Source organism: Pristiophorus japonicus, chromosome 6 (assembly GCF_044704955.1).
Source record: "Pristiophorus japonicus isolate sPriJap1 chromosome 6, sPriJap1.hap1, whole genome shotgun sequence".
Classification (NCBI taxonomy): Eukaryota; Metazoa; Chordata; class Chondrichthyes; family Pristiophoridae; genus Pristiophorus; species Pristiophorus japonicus.
Window position 1 is genome coordinate 243,846,448 of NC_091982.1, and position 19,968 is coordinate 243,866,415.

General features: G+C 50.2%; 1 protein-coding gene across 4 annotated transcripts in view; it reads right to left on the reverse strand.

Moving 5' to 3' along the window:
• Positions 1–504: 504 nt before the first annotated feature.
• Positions 505–19,968, reverse strand: part of LOC139266017 (phospholipase D1-like) — a 291,725-nt gene continuing 272,261 nt past the window's right edge. For all 4 annotated transcript variants that reach the window (XM_070883772.1, XM_070883773.1, XM_070883771.1 and 1 more), the window contains 6 exons: positions 15,630–15,743; positions 14,000–14,049; positions 12,225–12,359; positions 9,374–9,527; positions 6,829–6,946; positions 505–4,916 (listed from right to left, as the gene is read on the reverse strand). In XM_070883772.1, coding sequence (XP_070739873.1) covers positions 4,692–4,916; positions 6,829–6,946; positions 9,374–9,527; positions 12,225–12,359; positions 14,000–14,049; positions 15,630–15,743 — 796 coding nt within the window. In that variant the 3' untranslated portion in view covers positions 505–4,691. The remainder of the gene's footprint in view (positions 4,917–6,828; positions 6,947–9,373; positions 9,528–12,224; positions 12,360–13,999; positions 14,050–15,629; positions 15,744–19,968) is intronic.

Below are 19,968 nucleotides of genomic sequence, written 5' to 3' on the forward strand. Positions count from 1 at the left end.
TTAAAACCGAGTTGAGAAGGAATTTCTTCTCCCAGAGAGTTGTGAATCTGTGGAATTCTCTGCCCAGGGAAGCAGTTGAGGCTAGCTCATTGAATGTATTCAAGTCACGGATAGATACATTTTTAACCAATAAGGGAATTAAGGGTTACGGGGAGCGGGCGGGTAAGTGGAGCTGAGTCCACGGCCAGATCAGCCATGATCTTGTTGAATGGTAGAGCAGGCTCGAGGGGCTAGATGGCCTACTCCTGTTCTTAATTCTTATGTTATGTTCACCACCTCCTCGAGGGCAATTAGGGATGGGCAATAAATGCTGGCCTTGCTGGCGACACCCACATCCCATAAACAAATAAATTAAAAAAACACAGCCTCTCAACATGGAGTAAAGGCGGGTAGATGGAGTTAAGATACAGATCAGGCGTAATCTAATTGAACGGTGAGACAGGCTCGAGGGGCTGAATGGCCTCCTCCTGCTCCGATAGTAAGAATAAAACGAATCAGCAGATAGAAATGATAAATCATTTATTTCTTACAACATGTTATAAATCCTTATTGTGTTTAATTAATGAATGATGTTTACATGACTCTGTACATTTGTGATTGTTGGGGATACTCCCTGAGAGAAGGGCAGACCAGCTTCCATCCTTCGCCCTCCCTTCGGGGTGCCACCTTTGCAGCGGTGCAAGATCTCACTGCGGGGTTCGAGGTCGCAGACTCCACGGAGCAGGCGGCCGGGCTGGTTCCACATCCGGCCGACGGCGTGCCGACCTGCCGGGGAAACCACGGCAGCTCCCGATCGCAGTCCCACCGACCCTCCGCCACGCCGCTGGTTGTCACGGCTGGTCCAAGTGCGCGTTCACACCGCCCGTGCCCGCGCTCTGGCACCACGAACCCCCTCCGCCACTCTCTGCCCTTCGAAGGACAGCCAGGCCACCGCCGATATCCTCCGACCCCATCTTAAATGACCATCTCACCACCGCCGTCTCATCACAGGAAGGTGTCAATTAAACAACGCAGATAATGATTGGCTTAACGGTGGGGGAAAAAGAACAAACGCTCAATAAAATCCGAATAGTTATAAAGTACAAAGGGTGACAGTGTTCAATCTGCGAGCTGCGGGAGGTATGCCCGATTCACCACGGTACGCCAGCATGGTTTTATTTTGCCGTGTTTGCATTCAGTGACCGGAGTTTGCCATTCTCGCTCTGCTCAGGAAACCTGCTGGCAGGCCAGTTCAGACCCAGTGACATCGAGGTTTTGGCAGAGACAAATTTAACAAGCCCATGGTGCTCGTGGAGAGCGACATCAACCGGACTTGGCAAATTACTCCTGGCCTGTGCACAGGGTTGGTGGACGGACTGGGGGCTTTCCTCTTACCCTGGAGCCCAAGTTATTGAGTGATACCAACTCAGACGTCTTGCCCATCCTCGACTTCCATCGCTCCACCATTGGCGGCCGTGCTTTCAGCTAGCTGGGCCCGAAACACCGGAATTCCCTCCCTAAACCTCTCCGCCTCTCTACGCTCATTAAAACCGAACCTCTTTCACCAAGCCTTTGCTCACCTGTCCCAATATCTCCTTATGTTGCTCGATGTCAATTGATTGATAATTCCTCCTGTGAAGTGCCTTGGGACATTTTACTACATCAAAGGCGGTATATAAATACAAACTGTTGATACCGCTGCTAGCTCTTTGTTTACAATTCTCCACTTCATGCAATCTTTTCAAAGGGACTTTATGTGTTACATTCGCAACCTTGGTGTCATACTTGACTCCATTTTGTGCTTCCATACACATATCTGCCCCGTCACTAAGACCGCCTGCTTCCACCTCCGTAACATCTCCCGCCTCCGCCCCACCTTCTGCTGATACCCAGATCCCTTCTCGACTTGACTATACCAACGCTATCCCGACCGGCCTCCCGTCTTCTATCCTCCGTAATCTTGAGCTCATCCAAAACTCGGCTGCCCGTATTGTAAAAGTCACCAAGTCCCGTTCACCCAGCACCCTTGTGCCCACTATATTGGCTCCCGGTTAAGCAACGCCTCCATTTTAAAATTCTCATCCTCGTGTTCAAATCCCTCCAGGGCCTTCTCATCCCCTCCCTATCTCTGTCAGCTCCTCCAGCCCCACAACCCCCCCTGAGATCTCTGTGCTCCTCTAATTCTGGCCTCTTGAGCGTCCCCGATTTCCTTCGCTCCACCGTTGGTGACCGTGCCTTCAGCTGCCTGCAGCCCCAAGCTCTGGAATTCTTCCCCTAAACCTCTCCACCTCTCCCCCCTCCTTTAAGATGCTCCTTAAAACCTACCTCTTTGATCAAGCTCTTGGCCCCAATGCTGAGATGCACAGAATTTTTACGGGCAAGTGGGAGAGAAAAAAAATACATTTTGGCACCACCAGGGGGCATTATGGAGCTAGGGAGCCAATAGTGCCACCTGCCGGCTCAAGCCATGTACTGCAGCCCTGCAATGGAACTTTGGTCAAAAAGACAAAATGACGGTGAGCTGTGAGCTTGTGCTCTCCCCAATGTGAGCGGTGACGAGTTGCAGGAAAAGTCCCGGGAAGTGTGAGGGGAGGAGATGCGACCCCCCCCCCCAAAAAATCAGAAGTTCCAGCAACTCTCGGTTGTAATTGAACGAGAAAGTTAGAAGCTGGCTGGACTGCGCTGGGCTCACCCCCTTGTAGCGGAGTGGCCTGTTAACCCTCTGCCTCCCGCCTCGCAGCTCGAAGTGTGCACAGCAAGATCTCACAGGCGGCAGCGAAATGAAGGTGTTGTGGTGTGAGTCTTGGGTCAGTTGACAGCACTCTTGCCTCTCTGTTGGAAGGCACACAGCAAGATCCCACAAACAGCAACCAGATAAACGACCCGACTCCTCTGTTTTTTTTAGCGATGTTGGTTGAGGGATAAATATTGGCCTCAGGACACCGGGGGGAGAACTCCCACTGTTCTTCTTCAAAATAGTGGCCGTGGGATCTTTAACGTCCACCTGAGAGGGCAGGCGGGGCCTCGGTTTAATGTCTCACCCGAAAGTTGGCACCTCCCACAGTGCAGTCCTGGTCGGAAGTGCCGGTTTAGATTGCACCCTCACAGTTGCCACCTCTGATTGAAGGGCAGCACTGTTACCAACGAATCAAACTGAAAGACGGGAGACCAGCCAGAGCATTGGGCCGGTCACTGCCTCTTCAACTCCACCACCCGGAGACGCTGGTGTCAAAGTCTTCTCTCTCTGTTGGCCGTCGATGTAAACTGAGCTCGGGGAGGTTTCTAGTGGACAGAGGCCAAGGCACCCAAAGAGGCTCTTTTCTACAGCAAAGAGACGGCTGGGAGGTGACCCGATGGAGGTCTTTGAAAATACGAAGAGGGTAGACGTAGAGAAGATGTTTCCACTTGTGAGGGAGACCAGAACTAGGGGACCATAAATATAAGACAGTCACTAATAAATCCAATGGGGAATTCCAGAGTAACTTGTTTACCCAGAGAGCGGTGAGAATGTGGAACTCGCAACCACAGGGAGTGGTTGAGGTGAATAGTATCGATGCATTTAAGGGGAAGCTGGATAAACATATGAGGGAACAAGGAATAGAAGGTTATAGTGAAAGGGTGAGATGAAGATGGGTGGGAGGAGGCTCGTGTGGAGCATAAACACCGGCACGGACCGGTTGGGCGAATGGCCTGTTTCTGTGCTGTTTAAGGGGTGTTGCAGTGGTGTGAGGCGGATTGGTTGGGTTGGGCGCCTTTTCCTTTCCGTCATTGTTTATAGGTTAATATGTAACCTTTAGGTCTGCTGACAAAGGGCTGTGCAGCTCTATGTCGGCCGGCACAGACACGATGGGCTGAAATGGCCCCCTTCTGCGCTGTAAATTTCTATGTTTCTAAATACTTTGTGAAGAAACTGCCCCTAATTTGGACCTAACTGGGGATAACTGGGCACTCTTCAGCAGGTTGGTGGTTGGCCAGTGTGGGCAAGAGCGGGGTGAGCTAGCTCCCTCGAAAGGGAGCGGGATCCTCCTGGAGAAAGGAGGGGCTTCCGGTAATGCACAGCACGATGGAACTGATGGCGGGGAGGTCAGGGGAACTCACGAGTTGCCATATGGCCCGTTTGCCATTGGTGGGAATCAAGGAAATGTCGTGGGGGGAGAAGGTTTGGGGAGGGGGTTGGGGCTGGGAGTGCGGGCTGAGGAACATTTCAGCGGCACAGACGCGGGAGTTCCATGTTGCCCCTGGTCCATCCTTCAGCTGAACCAGGGGAGGGGGCTTGAGGTTGACAGCGAGTGTCTGAGCTAACAACACGATCCCGTCCGCAGCACCGACATACACACACACATCGCGATGAAAACACAATTCACTCCGAGAGAAAATAAAGAAACATCTTTGTAAAGGTCCGAGCTTGGCGAGGTTGAATTTTTCTGTTGTCAGTGTCCGGCAAGAATCATAAAAAAAAACCATCAGGCATTTTACCCAAAAATGTATTCAGTCTCTCTGGGTTGAAGGATCCCAGTAATCGGTTACCATTTACAGCCAAGATTGAATAATCCTGAATTCTCCATCCGTGAGCTCAGCCAGATCTATCGCTGCAGCTCTCCGATATGACGCCTGGTCTGCAAGACCGTGAGCAGTGTCGGGACAGAGCAGGGACACTGCCCGTCAGCTGGGCCTCTTCTCTTCTCTCTCTCTCCCGCTTTCTCGCTCTTCCCTCATGTCCACACCTCCATCGGCACCATCCGCTCCTTCGTGCTGAGGGCTGGGAGGAGGTTCTCCTCGGACAAGAAGCTGAAGGGGAACTGCACCAGGAAGCCGCGGATTTTCTTCAGCTCCTCCACGGCCTTGGCGGGGTCTTCGATGTTCAGGCCCAGCTTGGCGATGAAGTCCGACAGCTCGGAATTGTTCCTCACGTGATCCGACGGCAGACACCTGAAGACCTGACCCAAGAGAACAAAACCGTCTTTAGGTTTAATAAAAATAGGCCGAACAGATTGCCCTTCCCCGCCCTCCCCCCGCCCCTCCCACACCCCGAGTTTTGTCCCCAGCACAGACAACAACTTGCATTTATATAGCGCCTTTAACCTGGTGACAACACCCCGAAGCATTGCACAGGAGCGTTAATCAGATAAGAATTTGACACCGACCTACATAAATAGATATTAGGACAGGGGACAGGATTTGGAAGTGTGAGGTAATGAATTTGGGGAGGGCTAACAAGACAAGGGAATACACATTAAATGGGAGGATACTGAGAAGTGTAGAGGATCAGATGGTACTTGCAGTGCATATCCACAGATCCCTGACGATAGCAGGCCAGGTAGATAAGGTGGTGAAGAAGACATACGGGATATTTGCCTTTATTAGCCGAGGCACAGAATATAAGAGCAGGGAGGTTATGCTTTTTGTTATTGTTCATTCTGGGATGTGGGTGTCGCTGACAAGGCCGGCATTTATTGCCCATCCCTAATTGCCCCTTGAGAAGATGGTGGTAAGCCACCTTCTTGAACCGCTGCAGTCCGTGTGGTGAAGGTGCTCCCACTGTGCTGTTAGGGAGGGAGTTCCAGGATTTTGACCCAGTGATGGTGAAGGAACGGCCGATATATTTCCAAGTCAGGATGGATGGTGTGTAACTTGGAGGAGAACTTGGAGGTGATGGTGTTCCCATGTGCCTGCTGCCCTTGTCCTTCTAGGTGGTAGAACTGTATAAAACACTAGTTAGACCAAGGGTGATCACAGGAGGTGGATTGACACTGTAATTTGAATTGCTTATTTCTTGTGAATAAAACCCCCTCTCAGCTGTATTAATCAAACTGCACCAAGTTACCACTCTTAAGTGCATCACTGAATAATTTAGAAAGTTTTTTTTTTAAAAACAGTTAGGTATTGGAATGCTGACTGACTGTGCTGGTTCAGGGCAGATTTTACATTCGGTGCAATGCAAATGAGTTTGTGCAGAAACTTGGGGGGGGGCGGGGGGCAGGGAGGGACACTTTTCAGAACGAGTGCAATTTTGGGCGTAATTTGCATCGGAATGGCCGGTAGTACCCCAAGCGGAAACTCCAACCCAAGGTCGTCAGCAATATATCGAACAGGGAACTCAGGAGAATCTTCTCAACCCAGAGAGTGGTGAGAATGTGGAACTCGCTGCCACAGGGAGTGGTTGAGGCGAATAGCGTAGATGTATTTACGAGATAAACACATGAGGGAGAAAGGACTACAAGGATATGCTGATAGGGCGAGATGAAGAGGGGTGCGAGGAGGCTTGTGTGGCATGGACCGGTTGGGCCGAATGGCCTGTTTCTGTGCTGGGCTTTGGAGAGGGTGCAGGGGAGATTTACTAGAATGGTACCAAGGATGTGATACTTCAGTTATGACTGGAGAAGCTGGGATTGTTCTCCTTCGAGCAGAGAAGGTTAAGGAGAAATTTAATCGAGGTGTTCAGAATCTTTGATACAATGAATAAGGAGAAATTGTTTCCACTGGCGGAAGGGTTGGTAACCAGAGGGCACGGCTTTAAGGTGATTGGCAAAAGTACCAGAGGTGAGACAAGGAGACATTTTTTTACACAGCGAGTTGTGATCTGGAACGCGGTGCCTGAAAGGGTGGTGGAAGCAGATTCAATAGTAACTTTCAAAAGGGAGTTGGATAAATACTTGATAGGGTAAATTTGCAGGACTATGGGGAAAGAGCAGGGGGGGAATGGACTAAATGGAGAGTTCTTTCAAAGAGCTGGCACAGGCATGATGGGCCGAATGGCCTCCTTCTGTGCTGTATGATGCTATAACGGTTCTATACCTATCAGACACCCAGCTGAGCAAAAGAAAATGGATGCTTTCACATATATCGTACCTTCTCATATATCGTGGCGTTGCGTGCGCTGGTTGGAATCCAGACTTCTTTGTAGAACTTTTCGCTGACAGGATCTTGTACTTCGATACTTGGATCATTAAAAGCCCCCAGAATCAGCCTGTGAGAAAGAACATTGTTAAACAGTGCAATAATCACTAAGCATGGAGGGGGATGGGGGGGGGTGGCATTGCCCTACAGTGCAAAAGGGAGATTTACAACCCCCACCATTTGTCAATGGACACCCCACGGGGCTCTCCCAATCTCCCGCTGCCAGCCGTGGTCGAAACATCCAGAACAAGTGGCACTTTGGACCCTTCCTTAGTGGGCAGGGCTGGGTGGGGGGAAGGTTCGGCTGGGAGATCAGGCGAATCCTCCCCGACCTTCGGGTCTACTTGGAGCTGACTTAATCACATTAATGAAAGAGGGAATGAGATAAAAGTCTTGCAGAGGAAGAATCTTATAAAGGGCATGGACACGCGATCAGAGGCTTCGAAGGGGAGGTGACACTGGTACGGCCCAGAAATGCCGCCTTGCAGATTTGAGATTTCGATGAGTGTTTACAGATGCTCCCTCACTTTGACAGTGATTCCTAGCGGTGCGAGTAGAAGCTTTTATAGACGGTCCCTGATCAATCAGGCAATCGATTAGATCCAGACTATCCAGGGGTACAGAAGTGTGGTGGCTATACAAGGGGTGACTATTAACCAGTCCAGGCAGCGGGCGGTCGAGGGGGTTGTTCAGCCTGACTGCTTGCCTCTCTTCCGCAGCTACATTCGCGCCATGGTGTCCCTGGAGATGGAGCATGAGGTGTTCACCGCTATGCTCACGGCCTTCTGTGAGAGGTGGGCAACGGAGGGACTGGAGTGCACCATCGCCCCCGGCAACAACATTTTTATTTAATTGGTTTAATGTTCCAAAGTTTAATTTGTTAATTTGCCGGTTCTAGTGCCCCTTTAATAAGGGGGCACGTGATTTCATGTTTGACAAAAATAGTTGCAGTGGTTATATTACCGGAGAGAGCGTTCTCTCTCAGGCCAAATATCCCCAGCAGCATCATCATCATAGACGGTCCCTCGAACGAGGATGACTTACTTCCACATGAGTTCACAGATGTTTCAATGAAGGACCCGATATTCCAGTCCTGAACTCCAATTGAAGGGATGGAAGATGCCTGTGTGTGGATTTTTTTAACGTGTGGTGACCGTTGCACACCAGCCACCACACGGGCTTGACAGAGCTAGGCCTTTTTCCTGTGGCAAGGGTTGAACCAGGACGACTGGAGACCTGTCCCAGCATCGAAGCAATGACCACGCTCGATCAGCTCCGATGGGCGGGCCACATTGTCCGCATGCCCGACACTAGACTCCCGAAACAACGCTCTACTATGAGCTACATCATGGCAAGCGGGCCCCAGGTGGGCAGAGAAAACGCTTCAAGGACACACTCAAAGCCTCCCTGAAAAAATGTTACATCCCAAACGACTCTTGGGATTCCCTGGCCCAAGGCCACTCAAGGTGGAGGAGAAGCATCTGGGAAGGCGCCGAGCACCTCGAATCTCTTCGCCGGGAGCACTCGGAAGCCAAGCGCAAACAGCGGAAGGAGCGTATGACAAATCAAGCACCCCACCCACCCGTCCCTCCAACCACCATCTGCCCCACCTGTGATAGAGACTATAGATCCCGCATTGGACTCATCCGTCACCTTAGAACTCATATTAGTGTGGAAGCAAGTCATCCTCGACTCTGAGGGACTGCCTTAGAAAGAAAGAGGGAAGGACTAGTAATCCAGAAGGTTATGGGAGTGTAGCGGTTATTGTCATGTATCTTACATTATTATATATAACTGTATCCTAACATGCTATACATGACTGTAATAAGATATGACCTGTAACAACCACCATCATACCTTACCACCGGGGGTGCACTTGCAAGAGACAGGTATATAAGGACAGGTCTTAGGCAAGTGTAGCATTCCAAACTGTGAAATAAAGGTGCAGGTCCAGAGTGACCTTGACTTCACTACATGCCTCGTGTGAATCTGTACTGAGGGGGCAGGACTTTACAGTTATATTACTGGAGCAGTAATCCAGAGGGGTACAGGAGTGCAGTGGGTATATTACTGGAGCAGTAATCCAGAGGGGTACAGAGTGCAGTGGGTATATTACTGGAGCAGTAATCCAGAGGGATACAGAGTGCAGTGGGTATATTATTGGAGCAGTAATCCAGAGGAGTACAGAGTGCAGTGGGTATATTACTGGAGCAGTAATCCAGAGGGATACAGAGTACAGTGGGTATATTATTGGAGCAGTAATCCAGAGGAGTACAGAGTGCAGTGGGTATATTACTGGAGCAGTAATCCAGAGGAGTACAGAGTGCAGTGGGTATATTACTGGAGCAGTAATCCAGAGGAGTACAGAGTGCAGTGGGTATATTACTGGAGCAGTAATCCAGAGGGGTACGGAATACTGAGGCTATAATGAGCGCCCACGAGATAGACACATTCCCCGAGGTATGCACTGTCTCTCTTGCACTCTGTGGGCACTCACTTGAAGCAGTGCAGTCTGAGCTCGAGAGCGAATTTTCCAGCTTTATAGGCGACCCCATCCATCAGCGACGGGACAAACTGCGTGTCCTCCACAATCACCGCCACCTCACTGTCGCGCTTTCCCAGCATACTCCGGTCATTGATGTTCGCCGAACCTGATTTAAAACAAACGCAAAAACGTTGTGAAATGTCGACTGAGATCAAATGATATCTCTGCCAGGTTCCCACCTGGAATGAGTCTCTCCGGTTTCATTCCTGTCCCTGACGGTGTGGCTCTCCTGCACACAGAATTACCCTCATTTGGCACCAGTCCCACAGAGGGACAGACAGAGAGAGAGCGAGAGAGGGAATAAAGACAGAAAGACAGATAGAAATAAAGACAGAGAAATAAAGAGAGGAAAAAAAGAAAGAGTGAAAGAGAGAAAAAAGAAAGATAAGAAGGAAGGAAGAATGGAAGGGAGGAAGGAAGGAAGGAAGGAAAGAAACTTGCATTTATATACGGCTTTTCATGACCTCAAGACATCCAAAAGCACTTTACAGCCAACGAAGTACTTTTTGAAGTGTAGTCACTGTTGTAATGTAGGAAACGCGGCAGCCAATTTCTACACAGCAAGTTCCCACAAACAGCAATGAGATAAGGATCAGATAAACAGTCCTTAGGTTGAGGAATGAATATTGGCCATGGCACTGGGAAGAGCTCCCCTGCTCTTTTTTAACTAGTGGCCGTGGGATCTTTCACGTCCACCCGAGAGGGCAGACAGGTCCTTGATTTAATGTCTCATCTGAAAGACGGCCCCTCTGACAGGGCAGCACTCGCTCAGTAATGGTCCATATATTGTGCTCAAGTCTCTGGAGTAGGACTTCAATGCATGACCTTGTGACTCAGATGAGTGCAATCCACTGAACCATGATCGGCACCTTGAAAGAAATGGTAAGACGATACCTCTCACTGATGCAGTGAGGGTGATCTTCGGAGCTTGAGGCACAGTGTTGAGACAAGAGGGAGCTTTACTCTGTGTATCTATTCCTTGCTGTACCTGCCCTGGGAGTGTTTGATGGGACAGTGTACAGGGAGCTTTACTCTGTATCTAACCCTTGCTGTACCTGCCCTGGGAGTGTTTGATGGGACAGTGTAGAGGGAGCTTTACTCTATATCTAACCCGTGCTGTACCTGCCCTGGGAGTGTTTGATGGGGACAGTGTAGAGGGAGCTTTACTCTGTATCTAACCCGTGCTGTACCTGCCCTGGGAGTGTTTGATGGGGACAGTGTAGAGGGAGCTTTACTCTGTATCTAACCCGTGCTGTACCTGCCCTGGGAGTGTTTGATGGGGACAGTGTAGAGGGAGCTTTACTCTGTATCTAACCCGTGCTGTACCTGCCCTGGGAGTGTTTGATGGGACAGTGTAGAGGGAGCTTTACTCTGTATCTAACCCGTGCTGTACCTGCCCTGGCAGTGTTTAATGGGACAGTGTAGAGAGAGCTTTACTCTGTATCTAACCTGCTCTCTCAGGTGGACGTAAAAGGTCCCATGGCACTATTTCGAAGAAGAGCAGCAGAGCTATATCCACTGTATCCTGGGGCCAATATTTATCCTTCGATCAACATAACAAAAACAGATTATCTGGTCATTATCACATTGCTGTTTGTAGGAGCTTGCTGTGCTCAAATTGGCTGCCGCGTTTCCCACATTACAAAAGTGACTACACATCAAATAAGTGCTTCATTGGCTGGAAAGCGCTTTGGGGTGTCTGGTGGTCGTGAAAGGCACTATATAAATGCGAGTCTTTCTTACTCTCTCGAGTCACTCCATTCCTTTCAACTGCTTCGGGCCGTGGTTATGTTACTGAGCTAGTAACCCAGAGAACGCAAGTTCAAAGCTCGCCACGGCAATTTTGAGAATCTGAATTCAGTTTTAAAATAAATGAACCTGGAAATTAAAAAGAAAAGCTGTCAGATTGTCAAAAGCCTCATCTGGTTCACTAATGTCCCTTTCGGGAAGGAAACCTGGCGAACTTACCCGGTCTGGGCCTATAATGTGACTCCAGTCCCACACCCACCTGATTGATTCTTAGCTGCCCTTGTTGTGGCCCAGTGAGCCCCACAGCTCCATCAAGCTCTCGACCAGCTTTAATAATAATGACAGGGTGAGAACCAGAGGGGGAAGATGAGGAGAATGTTGTTACGCAGCTGCCTGAAAGGGCGGTGGAAGCAGATTCAGTAGTGACTTTGAAAAGAGAAATTGGATAAGTATTTGAAAAGGAAATCTTTGCAGGGCTGTGAGTAAAGGGAGGGAAGTGGGACTGATTGGATTGTTCTTTCAAAGACCCGGCACAGGCAAGATGGGCCGAATGGCCTCATTCTGTGCTGCAAGACTCACTCCCATCTGATGCCCTCTCCCTCCCACATCTTGACGGATCAGGGTAAAAACATAAGATCATAAGAAATAGGAGCAGGAGTAGGCCATCTGGCCCTTGAGCCTGCTCCGCCATTCAATAAGATCATGGCTGATTTGATCATGGACTCAGCTCCATTTCCCTGCCCGCTCCCCATAACCCTTGACTCCCCCTGTAGTTCAAAAATCTGTCCATCTCCACCTTGAATATATTCAATGACCCAGCCTCCACAGGGGTAGAGAATTCCAAAGATTCACGACCCTCTGAGAGGGGAAATTCCTCCTCATCTCCATCTTAAATGGGCGACCCCTTATTCGGAAACTATGCCCCCGAGTTCTAGATTATCCCTCGAGGGGAAACACCCTCTCTGCATCTACCCTGTCAAGCCCCCAAGGAAACTGACAGGTTTCAATAAAATCACCTCTCATTCTTCTAAACAGTAATTTGTGTTTCACTCACCGATAATGACTGTGTTGTCATCTGCGATCAGCATCTTGCTGTGGACATAGATGAGTTCCGTGACCAGCCGCCCATCCAACTCCACGTGAGTACGCAGCCCACATACCGAGAAATAATTGATCCACAGATTCTCCACTGCCAGGACAGAGAGACGGAGAGGGGCAGGGGGAGTTAAATCACTGCTTAAACAGGGGGAGGCATACACACAGCATCTAATTCAAGACCCGGGTGTCAGGTTCCATGCAGGGTCGTGGAGGTTAACCCTCCCTCCACCACCGGCGCCCCCTGGCTGCAGTGTGCACCATCTTCAAGATGCACTGCAGCAACTCGCGAAGGCTTCTTCGGCAGCACCTCCCAAACCCGCGACGTCTACCGCCTAGAAGGACGAAGGCAGCAGGCGCATGGGAACACCTCCACTTTCCCCTCCAAATTATGCATACCATCTCAATTTGGACAAATACCAGTCATTCATTCATCGTCGTTGGGGCAGAATCCCGGAACTCCCTCCCTAACAGCACTGTGGGAGCACCTTCACCACACGGACTGCAGCGGTTCAAGAAGGCGGCTCACCACCACCTTCCAGAGGCCAATTAGGGACGGGCAATAAATGCCGGCCTTGCCAGCGACGCCCACATCCCAGGAATGAATAATAAAAATGAATTTAGTAAAATAGAAAGCAGCCAAGGTTCCAACTGGTCACTGGCGAATGATAGTCCAAGGGTGTGGCGGTCAGGCCACAGCAGGCTCTGTTGTGATGCCTCCCAGAGTCAAACAGCCTGCCGACACTCCACGTCCAGTCTGCCACATAAACAATGAGCACTGTTTCAGATACTGGGAGGGGTTGCCAACATGCCAGGATTGTCCGGACACTGTTATTTATTAGCTATAAAAGTACTGGCGATGGGGAAAAATGGGCGTTTGACTGAATTGAAGATTAATCCAATTGGCCATTGGGAGGCAAGGCACCATGAGGATGGACCAATGACGGGAGGGTCATGTAATTGAACCTTCAGGAATAATTCCAAACAGAGTTGGCAACTCATAGCCCCATCACAAAGTCACCGACCCCAGGAAAGGAGGGAGTAAACTTCGGGGAGGTGTTGGTGGGTGGGGTTGGGGGTGGGGGTGGGGGAGGGGGCATACAAGCCTACGCAGAATAGGCCCAAACACTGCTCGGTGATTTAGAGCAGGAAATAGTGAGCAGGTACATTTACAGGAAATATCACCCCCTCCCCACATTTGCTCACCCCACCCCACCCCCCCACCTCCACAAACACTGCCCTCCCCACCCTCCCACTCCCCACCCACTCCCCCACCCCTTCCCCACTTCGCCACACTCCACTCCCCACCCTCATCTCCACACAACCCCCTTCCCCACACCCACCTCCCAACAACCCCCCTCCACAAACCCCCCTCCCACACACTCCCTCCCCACACCACCTCCCAATACCCCCCTCCACACAGCCCCTCCCTCATCCCCTCCCCACCCCCCTCCCCGCACCCCCTCCCCACACCCCCTCACCGCCCTCCCCACACCCCCCTCACCGCCCTCCCCACACCACCCTTCCCCCCTCCCCACCCCCTCCCCACCCCCTCCCCACTTCCCCATACCCGCTCCCCACTCCCCATATCCCTCTCTACAAACTCCCCTCCACAAAACCCCCTCCTCACACGCCCCCTCCCCACATGCATTCAAACAGGACCTGGAGTGAGGGACACGACCCCACCCACCCCTGCACCAGTCCAACCACACACTGACTGATGACCAGACTTACTCTCTCTCTTCAGCTGCTCGATGATTGAGTATTCTCCTCTTGAGATTGTCCTGTGGGAATAAACGTGGAATGACATGAAATGATAATCCGCACAGAGCCTGTCCAGGCCGGGTCAGAGGTGGAACGGGTGGAGGAGCGACCTGCTCGATCCCCAGGACGGAGGATCGGGGTTCAGTGTTCCCCCCCCGAGCTCCAACCTGCGCTTCCTGGGATGGGGGAATCTGTGCTACAGAGGGGCGGGTGGCGTGGGAGGTATGGGGTCATGGAGTAAATTTACAGAAAGGAAGATTTGCATTTCTATAGCGCCTTTCACAACCTCAGGATGTCCCAGAGCACTTTACAGCCAATGAAGTACTTTTAGAAGTGTGTTCACTGTTGCACAGCAAGCTCCCACCAACAGCAATGAGATAAATCTGTTTTAGTGATGTTGATTGAGGAATAAATATTGGTCCTGGACACCGGGGAGAACTCCCCTGCTCTTCTTCCAATAGTGGCAGTGGGATCTTTTACGTCCACCTGAGAGGGCAGACAGGGCCTCGGTTTAACATCCTGTTAACGAAAGACGGCACCTCCGACAGTGCAGCGCTCCCTCAGCACTGCACTGGGAGTGTCGGCCTGGATTAGAAGCTCAAGTCTCTGGAGTGGGACTTGAACGCACGACCTTCTGACTCAGAGGCGAGAGAGAGTGCTGCCCACTGAGTCACACCTCACACTTTATCCAGTTGGTAGTTGAGACACACACATCAGGATGCTGCAATTAACCTTAGTTCCTCCAGACTAGGAACGGGTGAGGGGGTGGGGAGTTGGGGCAGGGGGAAGCAGCAAAGGTTGCTGCTCCTGATTGCTGTCCTGACTGCAAATGTGTGTGTTGGTGTGAGGACTTAGCTGTGAGGTGCCTCTTCCCATGGTCAAATAGTGCACCTTCGCGCGCTTGTGATCATGGGCACGGGTGAGATATGGCAGCAATGTTGGTACTTGTAATCAGTCAAAATTTAACACCGAGCCACATAAGGAAATATTAGGACAGCTTGTTCAAAGAGGTAGGTTTTAAGGAGCGTCTTAAAGGAGCGAGAGGCACAAAGGTTTAGGGAAGGAATTCCAGAGCTTGGGGCCCAGGCAGCTGAAGGCATGGCCGCCAATGGTGGAGTGATGAAAATCGGGGGATGCACAAATGGCCAGAATTGGTGGAGTGCGGAGATCTCGGGGGATTGTGGGGCTAGAGGAGATTACAGAGATAGGGAGGGGCGAGGCCATGGAAGGAATTGGAAAGAAGGATGAGAATTTTGAAATTGAGGCGTTGCCAGACCGGGAGCCAATGTTGGTCAGCGAGCACAGGGGGTGATGGGTGAACGGGACTGGGTGCGAGTTAGGACACGGATAGCGAGCACAGGGGGCGATGGGTGAGCGGGACTGGGTGCGAGTTAGGACACGGGGCAGTGAGTACAGGGGGTGATGGGTGAGTGGGACTTGGTGCGAGTTAGGACATGGATAGCGAGCACAGGGGGCGATGGGTGAGTGAGACTCGGTGCGAGTTAGGACACGGGGCAGTGAGTACAGGGGGTGATGGGTGAGTGGGACTGGGTGTGAGTTAGGACACGAGGCAGCCGAGCTCGGGAGAGTTGAAGCCTACCTGTAGTTGAAGTGCATCACGGCCTGGATCGCAGTCCCTCCACCTGTTGAGATGTCTCCTTCGAATCCTGGCATCAAAGGAGTCACCACATAGACACGGAATCTCTGCTTTTCCCTGCGCAAATAAAATAAATCACCTTCAGACCAGGCAGATGGTTCAAATGACCGGATCAAACGGGGACCCGGAGAGGCGGTGGTGGTGGGCGGGGGGGGCACATAAATATCCGAAGGTGTCAGGACAGGCTGAGAAGGCAGTTTAAAAAAAGGCAAATGGGACCCTTGTCTTTATAAACAGAGACATATATACAAAAGCAAGGAAGCTATGCTAAATATTTATAGATCACTGGTTCGGCCCCAGCTGGAGTACTGTGGAAAATTCTGGGCACCGCACTTTAAGAAGGATGTCAAGGCCTTGGAGAGGGTGCGGAGGAGATTTACGAGAATTACAGGGATGAGGGTGAGTTATGTGGAAAGATGAGAGAGGCTGGGATTGTTCTCCTTGGAGCAGAGAAGGTTAAGGGGTGATTTGAGAGAGATGTTCAAAAAAGAGTTAGGATAGAGTAAATATGTTTCCAGTGGCAGGAGGGTCGGTAACCAGAGGACACGGATTGGCAAAAAAAAACAGAGGAAACATTTTTTTTTAGGCATCGAGTTGTGATCTGAAACGCGCTGCCTGAAAGGGCGGTGGGAGCAGATTCAATTGTAACTTTCAAAATGGAATTGGATAAATACTTGAAAAGGAAACATTTGCAAGGGCTATGGGGAAGGAGCGGGGGGAGTGGGACTAATTGGATCGCTCGTTCAAAGAGCCGGCACAGGCACGATGGGCCGAACGGCCTCCTTCTGTGCTGTAGGATTCTATAATTCTAACCCTGTTTCCTGCCACATAGGCGCAAAAGGTTTCTGAATAAAAATAGTTGATACTGCCACACGAGGGAGCAATCCGTCAGCTGAGCCTGATGGAGCTTTGGGGAGTGTCCGAATATTTAAACAAGTTTCGAACCTTGAAAACTACATGAAATGCTGCTGTGCCCTCCTTCCACCTGCAGGTGGCTCTGCTGAGCCCTTTGGGAGCCAGCGGTGGCACCTCCTGGGTCCTAGTGCCCACAGTTCAAACATTTGATCAAGGATATGAAGTGATTGACTGACCTCAATCCAGGAAGAGACAGGAGAGTGATCACTATCTATGACAAAGGAAGAAAAATGCAATACACCATCCTCACCCCGCCTGTCCCCCGCCCCCTCCCCCAAATAAAAAGTAATTCAAGACTTGGATATAAATGAGTTTGAAGTCCCAGATAAACTGAAAGGACTTAAAACTCTCCCCCCCCCCACCCCCCACCCAGGTTTACACATTATTTATCCCAATGTGTTGAGACGAGATTTATGAGGCACTGACAGCCATAGTGAGGGAGTTATTGGACACTGAGGAGAAATGTTCCTGCTGATTTATTTTTTGGGTGCGTGGCCCCTTTAATGGACCATTCAAATTTCCACGCATGCGCGTTTTATCCATTGAAAAGCCGCCAAGCTGCCGCGCTGCTTAACAGGAACATTCCTGGGGAGGCACCAGAGGACTGGAAACAGGTTGATGTTTGGAGAGGTACAGAGGAGATTTACTAGAATGGTATCAGGGTGTCTCTGCCCTCCTGAAGTCAGCTGCTCTCCTGCTCACTACTTACTACGTTGTCCAGATTTGTATCATCCACAAATTTTGAAATTGCGTTCCCTATACCCAAGTCCAGGACATTTATGTATAACAAGAGAAGCAATGGCCCTAATGCCGAGCCCTGGGGGAGACCCCTGGAGACTTCCCTCCAGTCAGATAATTGTCTGCTCACCATAACTCTCTGCCTCCTATCCCTTAGCCAATTACACACCCAAGTGAGCATCGTCTCTTTAGTACCATGTTTCTATTTTATAAATAAGTCCGTTATGTGGCACTTTATCAAATGCCTTTTGAAAGTCAATATATACAACAATTGGTGTGCCAACTTCATCAACCCTCTTTGTTACTTCATCAAAGCACTCAATCAGGTTAGTCGGACACAATTTGCCTTTAACAAATCCATGCTGGCTGCCCCTTATTAACCCTTGCTTCTCCAAGGCAGAATTAATGTTGTCCTTGACAATGGTCTCCAGCAGTTTCCCCACCACTGACGTTAGACTGACTGGCCTGTAGCTTTATCCCTCTCCCTTTTTTTGAACAGGGGAGTAACATTCTTCCAGTTTTGACGAAGGGTCATCGACCTGAAACATTAACTCTGTCTCTCTCTCCACAGATGCTGCCTGACCGCTCAGTGTTTCCAGCATTTTCTGTTTTTATTTCAGATTTCCAGCATCCGCTTTGTCTTGGTGTTTAATTCACTGCCACTTCTTTTCCAGGAATGCCCACCTTGAAGAAGTTCTGCTCTTCGCTCTGACCTTAAGTGTCAGTTGTGGCTCAGTGGGTAGCACTCTTGCCTCTGAGTCAGAAGGTTGTGGGGACTTGAGCACATAAATCCAGGCTGGCACTCCAGTCTATTACTGAGGGAGTGCTGCACTGTCGGAGGTGCCGTCTTTCGGATGAGTCGTTAAATCGAGGCCCCGTTTGCCCTCTCAAGTGGATGTAAAAGATCCCATGGCACTATTTCGAAGAAGAGCAGGGGAGTTATCCTCGGTGTCCTGGCCAATATTGATCCCTCAATCAACACAACGAAACAGATTATCTGATCCTTAACACATTACTGGTTGTGGGAGCTTGCTGTGCGAAAAATGGCTGCCATGTTCCCTACATTACAACAGTGACTACACTCCAAAAGTACTTCATTGGCTGTAAAGCGCTTTGAGAGGTCTGGTGATCGTGAAAGGCCGCTATATAAATCCAAGTCTTTCTTTCTTCATTGCTTTAACTTCCCTTCTTGTGGTTGGTCAGATATCTCACAGACCTTCCCTTTTATTCTTTCCTCCCCTCCCACCTTTCACTGCCCCTGCACTTGCAAAAAACCTGCAACATCTCTAACTTTTTCCAGTTCTGATGAAAGGTCATCGACCCGAAATGTTAACTCTGATTCTCTCTCCACACATGCTGCCTGACCTGCTGAGTGTTTCCAGCATTTAGTTTGACTTCCCGTCCGTCTAACACAATGGAGTTAATAACCTGTCATGTATGTACTTTTGGGATCACTAGCCACTAGATGGCGTCACTTGCCCATGTGTGTGCAGCCCAAGTATAAAAGGCCAGCCATTTGGTATATTAGTCACTTTGAGCCTTAATAAAGCATAGCCAAGATCATACCTCTTGGAGTTAAACATTACTCAGTCTAACAGTTATTGCATACACAACATTTGGTGACGAGGCAACAAGAACCTTTGCATGCAAAAATGAGCACAATTGGATTGTTGGAGTGATTTGTGGAAGGAGAAGATTGGGCAGACTTTGTGAGCCGTTTGAGCCAGTTCTTTGTGGCCAATAAAATGGAGGGGGTCAGCGACGTAGATCAGCACCGGGCAATGTTCCTCACGGTTTGTGGTCCAAAAATTTATGGTCTGATAAAGAATCTACTCCTGCCTGTGAGTCCAACGGAGAAGACGTATGAAGAATTGTGTACACTGGTACAGGACCACCTTAAGCCAGACGAAGGCATCATCATCTCAAGATACAGATTTTACTCGCACGTTCGCTCAGAGGGCCAGAATGTGGTAGAGTTCGTTGCCGACCCGAGATGTCTAGCGGGACCGTGTAAGTTCGGGGCTGTGTTGCAGACATGCTGCGGGACTTCTTCGTACTCGCCATCAACCATGAGGTGATCCTGCGCAGGATAACTGGCAGTGAAGATGTTGGACTTGAACAGGGCCATCACGATCGCTCAGTCATGCATGACGACAGCTAGAAGTCTAAAGCAGCTATCAGTGAAAAATCAAAACTCGGCAAGTACTGTAAGTATGATCGATTCGGCGTTCGGCAGAGCGGCACATGGCAGGGCCTACCCGACTGCGTACACGAAACCTGTGACTGCCCAAAGTCCGCCAGCGGGAATGCATCCGATTTCTCCATGTTGGCATTGTGGGGGAAATCACCGGCACCAGCAGTGCCGGTTGAAGCAATATAGTTGCAAAGGCTGTCTGAGAGTGGGGCATCTCCAGCGTAAGTGTCCGCAGATGAGCAAGCGTGCTGCGACACACCATGCGGAGTGATGATGGTCAACTAGCGCGGATCCGGATATGCAATCCGAGATACCAGAGGAGGAAGTGTATGGACTGTACTCCTTCCTAACTAAGAGCAAACCGATATTGATCAACGTGAAACTTAATGGGGTGCAGATATCGATGGAACTGGACACGGGGCCGAGTCAATCGAT